The 12,110-nt window shown below is 48.1% G+C and overlaps 1 protein-coding gene across 5 annotated transcripts in view; it reads right to left on the bottom strand.

Moving 5' to 3' along the window:
• The window catches only part of PDE9A (phosphodiesterase 9A), a 57,875-nt gene that overhangs the window by 25,013 nt on the left and 20,752 nt on the right, over window positions 1-12,110 (bottom strand). For 2 of the 5 annotated variants that reach the window (XM_064705838.1, XM_064705865.1), the window contains 3 exons: window positions 6,156-6,210; window positions 5,212-5,282; window positions 671-755 (listed from right to left, as the gene is read on the bottom strand). In XM_064705838.1, coding sequence (XP_064561908.1) covers window positions 671-755; window positions 5,212-5,282; window positions 6,156-6,210 — 211 coding nt within the window. Of the gene's footprint in view, window positions 1-670; window positions 756-5,211; window positions 5,283-6,155; window positions 6,211-6,379; window positions 6,399-8,197; window positions 8,295-12,110 lie in introns of those variants that run through there. The other 3 variants (XM_064705846.1, XM_064705875.1, XM_064705856.1) reach the window with 3 other exon arrangements.

Genomic DNA, 12,110 nt, shown 5'->3' with positions numbered 1-12,110 from the left:
CCCCTTCATCCCCATTTTGAGTAGCAGGGTATATTCCTCTCCTTCCCAGGAGTATTCCCAATCTCAGAGTGATTTGTTTGTCCTAGTGGGGCACTTCAGTGACACAGGGGGTGTTTTCCAGCTGAGACCACGCACCGTAGGAAATGCAATTTTTTTTGCTGCTGTTTTAATTACAGCAAAACCCAGCTCCACCATCACAATGAGCCCTTGCATTAGAATGCAAATTCCCAATTTCTCGTTGAATTTGAAACGGGTGATTTATAATAGCATGAGATCATAATTAGAGGAGCTGCTACATATTTATTTGGTAATCTCCCAGAATATATTGGAGCTGATTCGAGTGCTAACTGGTTCCCAACCAAAAGCTGCACTGTGCAGAAGTTCTTTTCCCATTCTCTCCCTCTCTCTCCCAGTAAATCTGGATGAAGAATTCCCATTCTGTATGGTGACAAATAACTCCCAGGACCTTTTTCTCTATTCCCATGGCCCAAGCTAAATTAACTGGTGAATGGCTATAAATCTTCAAATAGTAAATTAAAACTACTGTCATTGATGTTTATTGGTTTCCTTGCTCTTTTACTTCTAAGCCCAGGAGATAATTCTGAGTGGAAATGTTGCATGAGGGTTTGAAACCAGACACTCCTGTGGTTGGGTGCCAAGCAGAACTTACCTGCTGCTCCTTGCTGCCATTTCCTCCCTCATCTTTTTAATGTCACGCTTGCATTTCTCAATCTCCACCACCTTCAGGCCTTCCACTGCCAACAAAGGGAAACAACAGGGCTGTCACCATGGCCAGAAGTCGCAGGGTCTGGTTTCACAATGGTGCAAAACTTCAGGGAGCTCTGCCAGTGGGGTTATCCAGCTCCCACAGGCTGCCTGGGCTCTCCCACAGGTGAGAGGTGCTGCCAAAGCAAGAGGAGACCCTGGAAACCCACAGGGATTCTCTGCTGCCAACGCAGATAGAAGCCACAGAGCTTGGATTCACTCGATGGCTAAAACATCTCAGCTTCTGCACAGCAGCAGGCAGCTCCTCTGGTGCCTTCACTCCTGGGCTGCAGAGCAGGAATCAGAGGAAATCCTGAGCAGGAAAAAGCCCCACTCCCCTGATGGGATGATAAGCAGGGCTATGCAAACACGTCCCGGCAGGATTAGAATTCCCATTAAGATAAAAGGTTTTAATTCGGAAGTTCATGCAGAGCATTAAGGAGCTCTGGGAGGCATTGCTGGATACAGAAAAACCAAAGTGAGAATGCAGGGGGGAGAGAAAAATGTTGAAAATTTGGCCCTAATGATAGATTTTTTTTTTTAAGCTATTGAAATCCTGTCACTTCTTTTTGCCAATCAATTCTGTAATCAAAGGTTATTTCTACATGCAGCACAGAAAATCCTATATTTCCCTTCTGCATGTAATTGTGAGAGCCATGAGGCAAAAAGTTTGATTGCCTTTTTATGCAGCAGGGCACTTTATTCCCCATAGCTGAGAGAGCCCAATGCAATGAGAGTGTGAGAATAATTCTCCCTTTTCTTTCCCCCTCATTGCACTGTCAGTATGATCAAGGACACAGCTCCATTTATTACTGCATGTCATTCACATGCAATCATTTCACAGCTCATTTGTTTACTGAACTCCTTGTTTGCATGGAGGAAAATCAGTATTCAGCAACTTTCTTAGAAAATCAGTCTGGATCTCACTTATCTGGAGAGCAAGTGATAAAGCCCTGCCTTGAAGGGCACAGCTCTGGAGATAAGCAGAGACCTCAGTTTTGTTTACCCTTAGGAGAGTAACAACAAAGATTGCAGCTGGGAAAAGGGAAAGAGGTGTGTCTGATTATTATATTATTATATATATTATTATATATATTAATATAATATAATATAATATAATATAATATAATATAATATAATATAATATAATATAATATAATATAATATAATATAATATAATATAATATAATATAATATAATATAATATAATATACTATAATTATAATATCTATTATATTATATATTATTATATATATTATAATATTATGTTATATTATTATCCTGATATAAATTATTATATTAGGAGAGGAAAGGGAAAAGGGGGTTAGTTTGTTTTTGTTTACAGGGATGCTCTCTTAAAAATCCCATTCAGGCATTTATATTTTTTCATCTGTCATTGTTACAGTCAATTTTTTTGGGTGATCACAATGTGGTGATGCAGACAAGCTGCTCATTGGATATCTTAGTTCTGGATGCTTGCATTTTTGGGTGCTTTTTTCAATTGCTGATGGTCAGCTGTAGCTGACCTGCAGGTCCTGTGCTGCTCTGTACCACACTGGTGCATTCACCTGGGAGAAATTCCATTTTCCAAGGTGTCTAATTGGTGGCCAGTGCTTATTTGAAGCAGTGGGAGCCAAGCAGAGCTATCAGTGATGGGGAAGTGAGGTAGGCAGCTGCAGGGAGGAGTTCTGGTGCAAAATGGGCAGCCCTGAGCATTTTTTTGTGTTGCATCTCTTTGGTTTTCATCCCAAATCTCTCTGGAGGAGCAGAGAATTTACATAATTATTTTCTTAAGGTAGATGTGAAGTGCTGACAAATTGCAAAGGGTTTTTTGGCAGCTTCTTTGTTCTTGTGTGGGCTGCTGTGCAAAGTCAAGCCATGGGACAAAGCTTTCCCAGTGCTTGCTTTGCACGGGCTCATTTTCCAAGGAGAACTGACAAGATTTAGCTGGGATTTAAAAATCAACTAAAAGATTTGGCTCCCTGAAAACACATCTCTGGTGAGGCCTCTAGGAATGGGAAGGAAGCTGAGAACATTTCATGGGAGGTGCAGATGTGGTGCTGTCATGAGCACTTATCCCCACACACACACACACACACGTCCCCTCTGGGGAAGAAATCCTGGAGAGCACATGTGGAAGTGGTGGAAAAGGGATCTCTGAAGGAGGCAGGAGAAAAGGCAAAATAAAAAGCACAATTCTTTCCACATTTGGTTTGCAAATGATAAATGGCCATGTCATGTGCACTGATTAAGGGCTCAATACATTATTCTGCAGTGAGAAATACCTTCTGAAAAGACCCTGTGCTGTCTACAGAAATCCTTGGGCTGAATCCAGCAGTGAAACATGGCTCAGAGCAGCCTCTGGGAGCCCAACTCCGGCAGGGAGGTTGGACACTCCCCCTCTCCCACGGTTTTGCTTCTCAAACATGACAGCCCAGGGAGTTATTTCAGAATGCTGCAGAATGGGCTCTGTTGCAAACTCTGGAAGTCTGGTGTGGAGCAGAGGGGCAGCCCAGGGAGTTCCTTCCCATGGATTGCTCCATCAGCTGCTGGTTCCATCAGCAGTGGCACCCACCCAGGGAGAGAATCCTCCTTTGGGGAGCAGGGAATTCATCCACCTGCATGGCTCTGGGCATGCTGCCTTCCCTAAACCAGCACTAAATAAAGTGCTGCAGTGGGCAGGTGCTCAGTTTTTCCAGCCAGGAATGGCATGGATGCCTTGGTTCTCTCCCTCCTGTGCCAGTGCTGAGAGGCAGAGCTGTGCCAGGGATCCCAAAAGCAGCCCCTGGCTGGCTGGGATTGTTCCTTTCTTGGGCTGCCAAGGGGACACAAAGACCCACAGCTTACCTCATGTGCTCTAACCCATGGCATTTAGCCCTGAGCAGTGGAGCTGGGCAGGAGTTTGAAAATGCAGAATTGCTGAGCTCATTTTTATTTTCTCTTTTTTTGGGGGGGGTCAAAGAATAAACCAGCAGAGCCTTGGGCGGAGCAGCAGCCAAACAGACAGGGAGGAATTCATAGCTGGGCTCATTTCTGGGGGTAGGAAAGCTGCAGGTTGTCCCCTCCATGGACATCCCTCAGCACCAGGAGCCGGAGGATGGGGTGGCCACAGAGAGAGGCTTCCCTGCAGCTGTTCCTCAAATCAGGACACTTCTTCCTCCCTCTGCTGACAGAGGGATCAGTCTCCCTGAGCAGCTGCAGGGTCAAGGTAGCTTCTGGTCTGGGGAAGTTTCAAGAACCAGAAACTCTTTTTTTTTTCCCAGACAACCCTAGTGGGAAAGTTGTTTCTGCAGCTGTAGTGCTGGGAAAGGCTCCTGACTTCAATTCTGAGCATCCTCAAGGACAGGGGGTTTGAAGTCACAGCTGGATGGCAGCACTTTATTCACACCCTTCCCTGCCTCTCTGGGACCTGTGTTCTGCCTGATGTACTGAAACAACTCAGAAACTGCACAGGGGGAAACAAAACCACCAAAAAGCCCAGGAAAGGAGCTCATTGAGGGGGTGAATTGAATTTGGCTGTTGCACTGTAACAGTATGGTTGTGTTACAGTGTAAGGAATCACTGAGGGAGCTGGGGGTGCTCAGCCTGGAGAAAAGGAGACTCAGGGCTGCCCCCATCACTCTGCACAGCTCCTGAAAGGTGCCTGTGCTCACCTGGGGCAGGGCTCTTTCTCCAGCAGCTCTGACACAACCAGAGCACACAGCCTCGAGCTACACCAAGGGAAATACAGGTTGGAGAGCAGGGAAAAGGTTTTTATGGAAAGAGTGATAAAGTTCTGGAATGGCTGCCCGGGGAGGTGGTGGAGTCTCCATCCCTGGGTGTGTTTAACAAAGCCTGGATGTGGCACTGGGTGCCAGGGTTCAGTTGAGCTGTTGGGGCTGGGCTGGACTCAATGGTCTTGAAGGTCTCTTCCAACCCAGGATTCTGTGAATTCTGTGAGGGATGGGACTGAGAGCAGCAGGAGAGTGTTACCCCCTGGAATTACAGACCAAAGAGCCCCAGTGAGGGTGGGATCAGCTCCCCAGAGTCAGAGGATCAGGGGGTGCAGAGGGATGGGGAGGTCACTGCTGGGTGCAGGAGGCGACAGACCCCTGGGCCATGGGGGACATGGGAGGGCTGGCCAGGGGCTGGGAGGTGGAGATGGACAGAGGTGGTGGAGACCCTGTGCCACAGGGACATGGGAACAGCAGGACGTGGCCCCAGCCCCAAAGCTCAGTGGAGGGTTCAGCAGCCCCTCAGAGGTGGGACAGGAGGAGCTCTAGGCGCTGGCAGCACCAGCCAGCCCACCCTGCTCCCCCCATCCCCACCATCCCCATGGGCTGACCTGTGGCCTTTGGGGTTCAAAGCTGGCCAAATTACAAGGGGTTAGAGAAAGTGGAGGAGCAGGACAGGTCAGAGGTCACAAGGCACCAGTTCCCACTGTGATAGGAATAAAGGGACACTCACATTCAACCTTTTTCTCCAGCATTGCCAAGTGATTAGCTACTTCCGTTTTCAGTTCATTGATTTTAAAAACCCTGGAAAGAAAACCCTCATGTATTAATGTCATACATTTAGTGCTCTACCTACCCTAGGTGCTAAGGACTTCTGGTAGAAATGTCCATATTTGTGTCTCTATGACTGATCTGCCCAGCCTCATTTTTCATAAGGAAAAAGCAAATTTTCCATGGAAATGCTAACACTGGGGCAGAAAATACACCTGGGTTTAATTTCCAGAAAAATTAACAGGAGACATTTTTTTTATGGGCCTGGGAATGTCCTGTGGCTCTACAACACTTCATGTGCCCCTCTCTCAGCAGTGCCTCGCTACTGTACCCCCCAGGGAAGCAAAGTTAAATTGGTAATTGTTCAATTGGTAATTCATAATTGTTCAATTGGTAATTCATGATTGTTCAATTGGTAATTCATGATTGTCCAAGAGCAGCGTCTCGGTGTCTGCAGGCGCTGAAACCTCCTCCCCCCCTGCCAAGTTACGCTGCTGATTTCTGGGACTGATCTGTCTTATTGAAACCAGCTGGGATTAAATAAGCAGCTATACAGATGTGGAGAAATCCTCTCTGAGGAGAGACATTTTTGGGTGATAAAGGGCAAAACGAAACAAATCTGATGATTTGACTGCTCCACGAAGGAGCGTTTCTTCTGCTTCCTAAGAGGGAAGGAGCATTTACTACTTGGTCTCCTTTTTAGATCAAAGATAATCACTGAAATTGCTTTTGGTTTGAGCTACTGTATTGCTGTCAGCAGGAAATAATGTGTCCCAGACCTAAATTTGGCAGGCAGAGTGGGATTTGAAAGATGTCTTAAATGCCCCTCTGCCTCCTGTGAAAATTTCACTTCAAGCATATAGAAGAAACAGCATTTTAAATTAATAATGATGTTCAGTTTCTTACCTCGAGAACTGCTCAGCAATCTGTCCCAATAAATTCTGGAACAATTCTTCTTTCTCTGAAAAAAAAAAAAATAGAAGGAAGACATGATAGGCAAAAAAAAAAGAAAGGAAAGAAGACACCCTCAGCCCTTCTGCAAAGTGCGCTTCCAGTTTTGATGGGGAGGCCAAAAAATTGTTTAGGTGCTTTGAAGAGTGACAGGGTTTGGAAATGGCTCCTTGTCTCACCTGCCTTTCTTTTCCTGCAGATTACAGCCAGGGTTTCCCAGAAGCTTTATTTTTGGGAGGCTGGGTGTCTGAGAGGTGGCTTGTTTTAAGGCAGCACTTTCTGGAGAACAGACCCTTTCACAGACCTTGGGTGGGACACCAAGAACCCCACCTGGCTTTTGAAATTTCCTGCTCACAGTCGGTGTCTCTATACCACCAGCACTCTGTGACAGAGTGCCCATAAACAACCCCACAGCCCATAAACAACCCCACAGCCCATGAACAGCCCCACAGCTCATGAACAACCTCACAGCCCATGAACAACCCCAGAGCTCATGAATAACCCCACAGCCCATGAACAACCCCAGCCAATGAGCAACCCCACATGAACAACCCCACAGATCATGAACAACCCCACAGATCATGAACAATCCCACAGATCATGAACAGCCCCACAGCCCATGAACAATCCCACATGAACAAACCCACAGCCCATGAACAGCCCCACAGCTCATGAACAGCCTCACAGCCCATGAACAACCCCACACTCATGAACAACCCTACAGCCCATGAACAACCCACAGCTCATGAACAACCCCACAACCCATGAACAACCCACAGCTCATGAACAACCCCACATGAACAATCCCACAGCCCATGAACAACCCCACAGCCCATAAACACTAAATAAAACCCAGCCTGCCTTTCAGTCTTATCCTGGAGACCATTTATTTTTTTCCTGGTGCAAATGCCTGAGGATTGCGCTGCCTTGCATAAACTCCAGGCAAACACGAGATGACAAAGTGCTGTCCCTGCAGAATGAGCTCTGCCCTTCCTGGTTTGTGGGATGGACACAGCAGGGTACAACTTTCCCAGCCCCTTTTCCCTTGAGAACACAGCCTGGACGGAGCTGCCACAGGGATCCTGTCAAGATCCCATTGTTCCCTGAGTTCCTCCACACTGGGAGTCCTGTGGGCTCTCAGGATCTCCTGCTGCCTCAGGAAAGTCAGGCTGATGAAGCCCCCGCTTCTTCCCAAGAAAATCACAGGATTGTAATTCCCAGCACAAGGAAATGCAAACAATCCCTCAAAGCAGGACAGCACATTTCAATGGACAGCACACTTTAGGAAGGAAGAAGTATGATAGCAATGTTTTCCCATCTTTTAGCATGTCCACACAAAAAGAGGAAGCCCAAATCACCTTTGCTGAGCCCTGAGATGCTGTTTTGGGATTGTTCCCTCTTTCCCTCAGCAGCTAAAGCAAACTGCCCCAAAGTGCTGCAGAGATTCCTGCACTGGGGGTGTGCTCAAGGAAAGCAAGCACTGAGTGCACTCAGAAACACACCACAGATCTCAGAACACCTATTTATTTATACCCACATACAAACACCCCATGGCATTTCTGCAGGTACTTCTTGTCCTTTCCCAAGGGAACACAGCACCTCACAAGTGCAATCACCCAGGCAAAACACATCAGACAGAAATACAGCCCAGCATTTACCATTTATTTCTAAATAACAGCTCTTGTACCTGTTGAAAGGATTTGCAATTCCTCGGGTATTAGAGACATCAGCAATACTTGTCAGTAGCATTCACATCACAGGTCAAAACAATTTGCCTGTTACCCCCTGTGCCTCAAAACTGGAGCAAACATTCTGTGCTCTGAAGGTCTCAGATCTAATTCCTTCTTTTTTTTCCCTTTTCCCTCCCCCAGCTCCCAGCAGAGAAAACAGAAATTGCTTCTTCTCACAGAGACCCATTTTCCATTTTTTCTCACAAAACCCAAGCGCTAAAACAAAGCAAACGCCGCGTCCTTTGTAAAGAGAGGAGGAAAACTTACCGTGGGCAGCACCTGGGATGGCACAGAGTCCAACAGGGAAAACAAGCAGGGAAAGCGGAGAAACCAACCCCTGTCCTCTCCCTTCGAGGCTGCTCAGCCCTCTGACAGTGGCTGGAGCGCGCCAGAGACTGACAAGTTCCCTATAAACACTGTTCCAGCAAAAAAAATAAAAACCAAACCCCAACAATCTTACTTTCACTCCCTCCCCCTGTCAAAACTCACTCAGAGGACTAAGAAATTCCCATCCAGGGAACAGTCAGCTGCAATCTGATGTTTATGGATGTAATAAAAGACTTTCAAAATGAAGATGTATGTTTTTATAACCCTAGGGTGCAGTAAAGATATATGACTAAGAGTGGCAGCTCGCCTCATCTTAAAGAGACAAAGATCCATTTCTCTGCCCTGTTCCTTTCCGAGGGAAAGACCTCTGGTAACCCCGGGTTCTGAAGAAAATGAGACATGGATCTGACATAATTTACTCTTGTTTGTCCCCTCCTTTGTAGAACAGGAGGGCTAAGGGTGCTTTTGCTCCCTTCATTACCCTCTGTCTCATGTTTTTATACCCCTGAGCAGGGCTGAAGCCCCAGATTCACACAGATACCTTTTCCCTTGGATTGCTTCCTTTGTTTTGCTGCAATTCCCCCTCTGAAAAGGAAATCCTGCTGCAAGCAGCCCTGGCAGCAGCTCTGGGTGCTTTACTGAGAGTCCTGTTGCAGCATCCCCCAAAAAAATTCCCTTTCTTGTTCCCTCGCTTCAAACCAGCAATATTTACAGATGCAGGTGTTCAGCAAGCCAGGTATTTGCACAACACCCTGGGTGTTTTGCAGCTGACAAAAGACAACCAGAACCCCCCAGAAGATGCTGCAATGGTTAATGCTGGGCAGAGCTCAGGCTGCCCAGGGCTCTGTGCCACTCCTGCTCTTTGCCCTATGGCCTCTGCCAAGCTCAGCAGGGAGCTTGGCCAGGACACCGTGGAGAGAGGAGCTGTTCTGCCTTGTCCCCAGCAGGTTCTGGGAGTAAAGCAGGTGTGGGGGATTTGGCAGCAGCGTTTGTTCCTGTGCCCCTGCCGTGGCTGGGTGGGAGGCTGGCAGGGAGAGCCCAAATTCCCTGTCAGCCTGGCACCAGGGGCACTCTGAGCAGCTCAGCTGAGCTGCCCTGGCACAGATGGGTTATTACCGACTGGCAGGCACCCTCTGCCTTCACCACCCTGCTCACAGAACCTTTTCCTGCACCCTCTCACCCTCTGGGATCACGGCCAGGGAGACGCCTCCATCCTCTCGTGACTCCCTTTGTCACCCTGCCACCCTGCCAACTTCTGCCAGCTTCTGCCACCCTGCCAGCCTGCCACCCTGCCAGCCCCTGCCAGCCCCTGCCACCCTGCCAGCCCCTGCCAGCCCCTGCCACCCTGCCACCCTGCCACCCTGCCAGCCCCTGCCACCCTGCCACCCTGCCACCCTGCCACCCTGCCAGCCCCTGCCACCCTGCCAGCCCCTGCCAGCCCCTGCCACCCTGCCACCCTGCCACCCTGCCAGCCCCTGCCACCCTGCCAGCCTCACAGCCTGTGGGCAGGGAGTCCCTGGGGCTGGGGGAATGGCTTGGATTCCCTCTGGTTTTTCTGCTTTGGCCAAGCAAGGCTGGGAGGCCACGGGCATCTCCCTTTCCTTGCCAGCGTCAGGCTGGTGAATCCCTGCCCTGTTTCTCACAAATGCTCTGGCTCAGGCTGCTGTCTGCCTTTCACTTTCTGTGGTTTGCTTGGATCAGGGCAGTCAGGGTAATTAAAGAAAAACCCACGAGCAGCCAGGTAGACAAAAGCCACAGGAAGGGGTGAATTTCAAGCCCAAGCCCACATCCATGAATCTGTCACATGGAGCCCCAGATTGATGTAATTCACAGCTCAGGTTAATTCGGGCTGTTGCATGCAAATTCCCCATCAGGTGAGCAATCCCAAAGGAGTTGGCCACATCCCAGTGCACGGAGCAGCAGTGGGAGGAGGATTTTTCTCTCTCTCAATCTCTGCCTCCTCAGTCTTGCCTGAGCTGAGAGCATGAACAAGACTCCAAAAGGAGAAGAGAGAGATGCCAGAATATGAAGATTTAGACCCAGTGACAAATTTCTCTCATTTTACCAATACCAAACCACACAAGATCTCAGGTATTGAATCATCCAGGGGGAAAATCATCCCAGTGCAGCAATGTTGGGCTTTACTGCCCTAACTTTGGAGCAGTAGGAAATTCCCTGAGAATGTTTCCTGTCCTGTCAGGAGCACTTTTGACTCCATAACAGGTCCTTCTTCTGCACAATCAGAAATTAAACAGATTTCAATTTTATCCCTCAAGAGGGTGCTGCTAATAGGGTTTGTTCATTTAATTGTCACCCCTGTCAAATCTAGAAGTGCCTGAACCCTGCTAATTAGAACAAAAACGCAGCCATCAGTTTGTGAGCTGTGAGCCAGTTCCACCAGGAGGACACAGACCAGAGCCCTTCTGCTGGAGGGAGGGACAGGATGCTCATTCAATGGGTTTGGAAATTAAAATACCACAGAGAAAAGGGTTTGCCACAGGGGTTTTGATGCTCTGCTTGGATAGCCAAGAATCTTCTGCTCCAGGACCATAGGAGGAGGGACAGGGTCTGATCCAGCAGCTTCAGGGGCTCAAAGCCAGCCAGCTCGGACCTCTCGAACCCTAATCCTGATCCTAACCCTGATCCTGACCCTGACCCTGATCCTGACCCTAATCCTGACCCTAACCCTGATCCTGACCCTGACTCTGATCCTGACCCTAATCTTGATCCTAATCCTGATCCTAACCCTGATCCTGACCCTGACCCTGACCCTGACCCTAACCCTGATCCCAACACTTGCAGACAGCTGACCCCTGACACATCCATGGCTGCTGCATCCCACACTCTCTGGAATAATAATGATGTTTTTATTTCTAATCCTCTCCCATGACTATGGCCAGGAAATGAAGAACTGTTCCTTAGTAGGACTCCAGTGGAGATCTCCTCTGCTGGACAGCAGCCACTGCTCATGTTTTTCTTCCCTAAGGATTGAATTTCCCAATCCCACCTTTTACAGACTCTGTTCCCTGTGCCATTCTCCTGCAGCTGCTTGGGAGTCTGCTGGGAGAGGTGCATTACCTCCCACCACTGTGAAAATTGGGGTGACCCCCTTTTTGGCACCCATTTGGATGAGCTGCTTTGGGAATCAGGCAGAGTTGTGTGAGAAGTGAAGAACAGAACAGAGCTGGGTTGTTTTTTTTTTTTTCTTTTAATGAAAAGGAACAATTTCCCACTCTGTTTATTCTTCCTACTGTCAGCAAAATGTCAGGAATGCTTAAGATTAATGACCAGCCATGTGAAAGAGAAAAAAGACACCAAGGAACATTAGTTCCATCACACTCAGCTCAACTTTCTTCCTCTTTCCACAGCAGACTGTCTTATGTTTTGACAATCTATGGCCAGGATTTTTCTTGCCCTTTTCAGCTCAAGATCTTTGGAAATTCTTGTTTTATGAAAAGCGGGGAGTGAAGAGAGATCTTGCTGACACAGAGAGCTGTGCTCTGCACAAAGCAGAGCCATGTGCTGTCAGCTGGGGATGAAAAATGAGGGCCTTGGGAGAGTGTGAAAAGTCATCCACGGTCCTATAAAAATACACTGCTAGCTCCATATTAGGGGAATAACAAAAATACATTCGAAAAGGAGTGTGTTTTCTAGAAATCCCCTCAATCAGCTCCCCAGCTGGTGTAACTCAGTGGCATTCCCTGCTGGAGCCATGCTGGCTCCATTTCTCTGCCATGGGGTTACTCACAGCAGCTGGGACACAGGGCCACGTGCTCCACCCCACCTTTTCTCCTGTGATAAAACAGGAGCAGCAGAGTGATGCTGCTGTTGCAGGGTTTGTCACAATAAGGAA

This window comes from Zonotrichia leucophrys, chromosome 1 (assembly GCF_028769735.1).
Source record: "Zonotrichia leucophrys gambelii isolate GWCS_2022_RI chromosome 1, RI_Zleu_2.0, whole genome shotgun sequence".
In the NCBI taxonomy this organism is placed as follows: Eukaryota; Metazoa; Chordata; class Aves; order Passeriformes; family Passerellidae; genus Zonotrichia; species Zonotrichia leucophrys.
The sequence above is the reverse complement of the archived record's forward strand: the minus strand, read 5'-3'. Positions and strand labels throughout refer to the sequence as shown.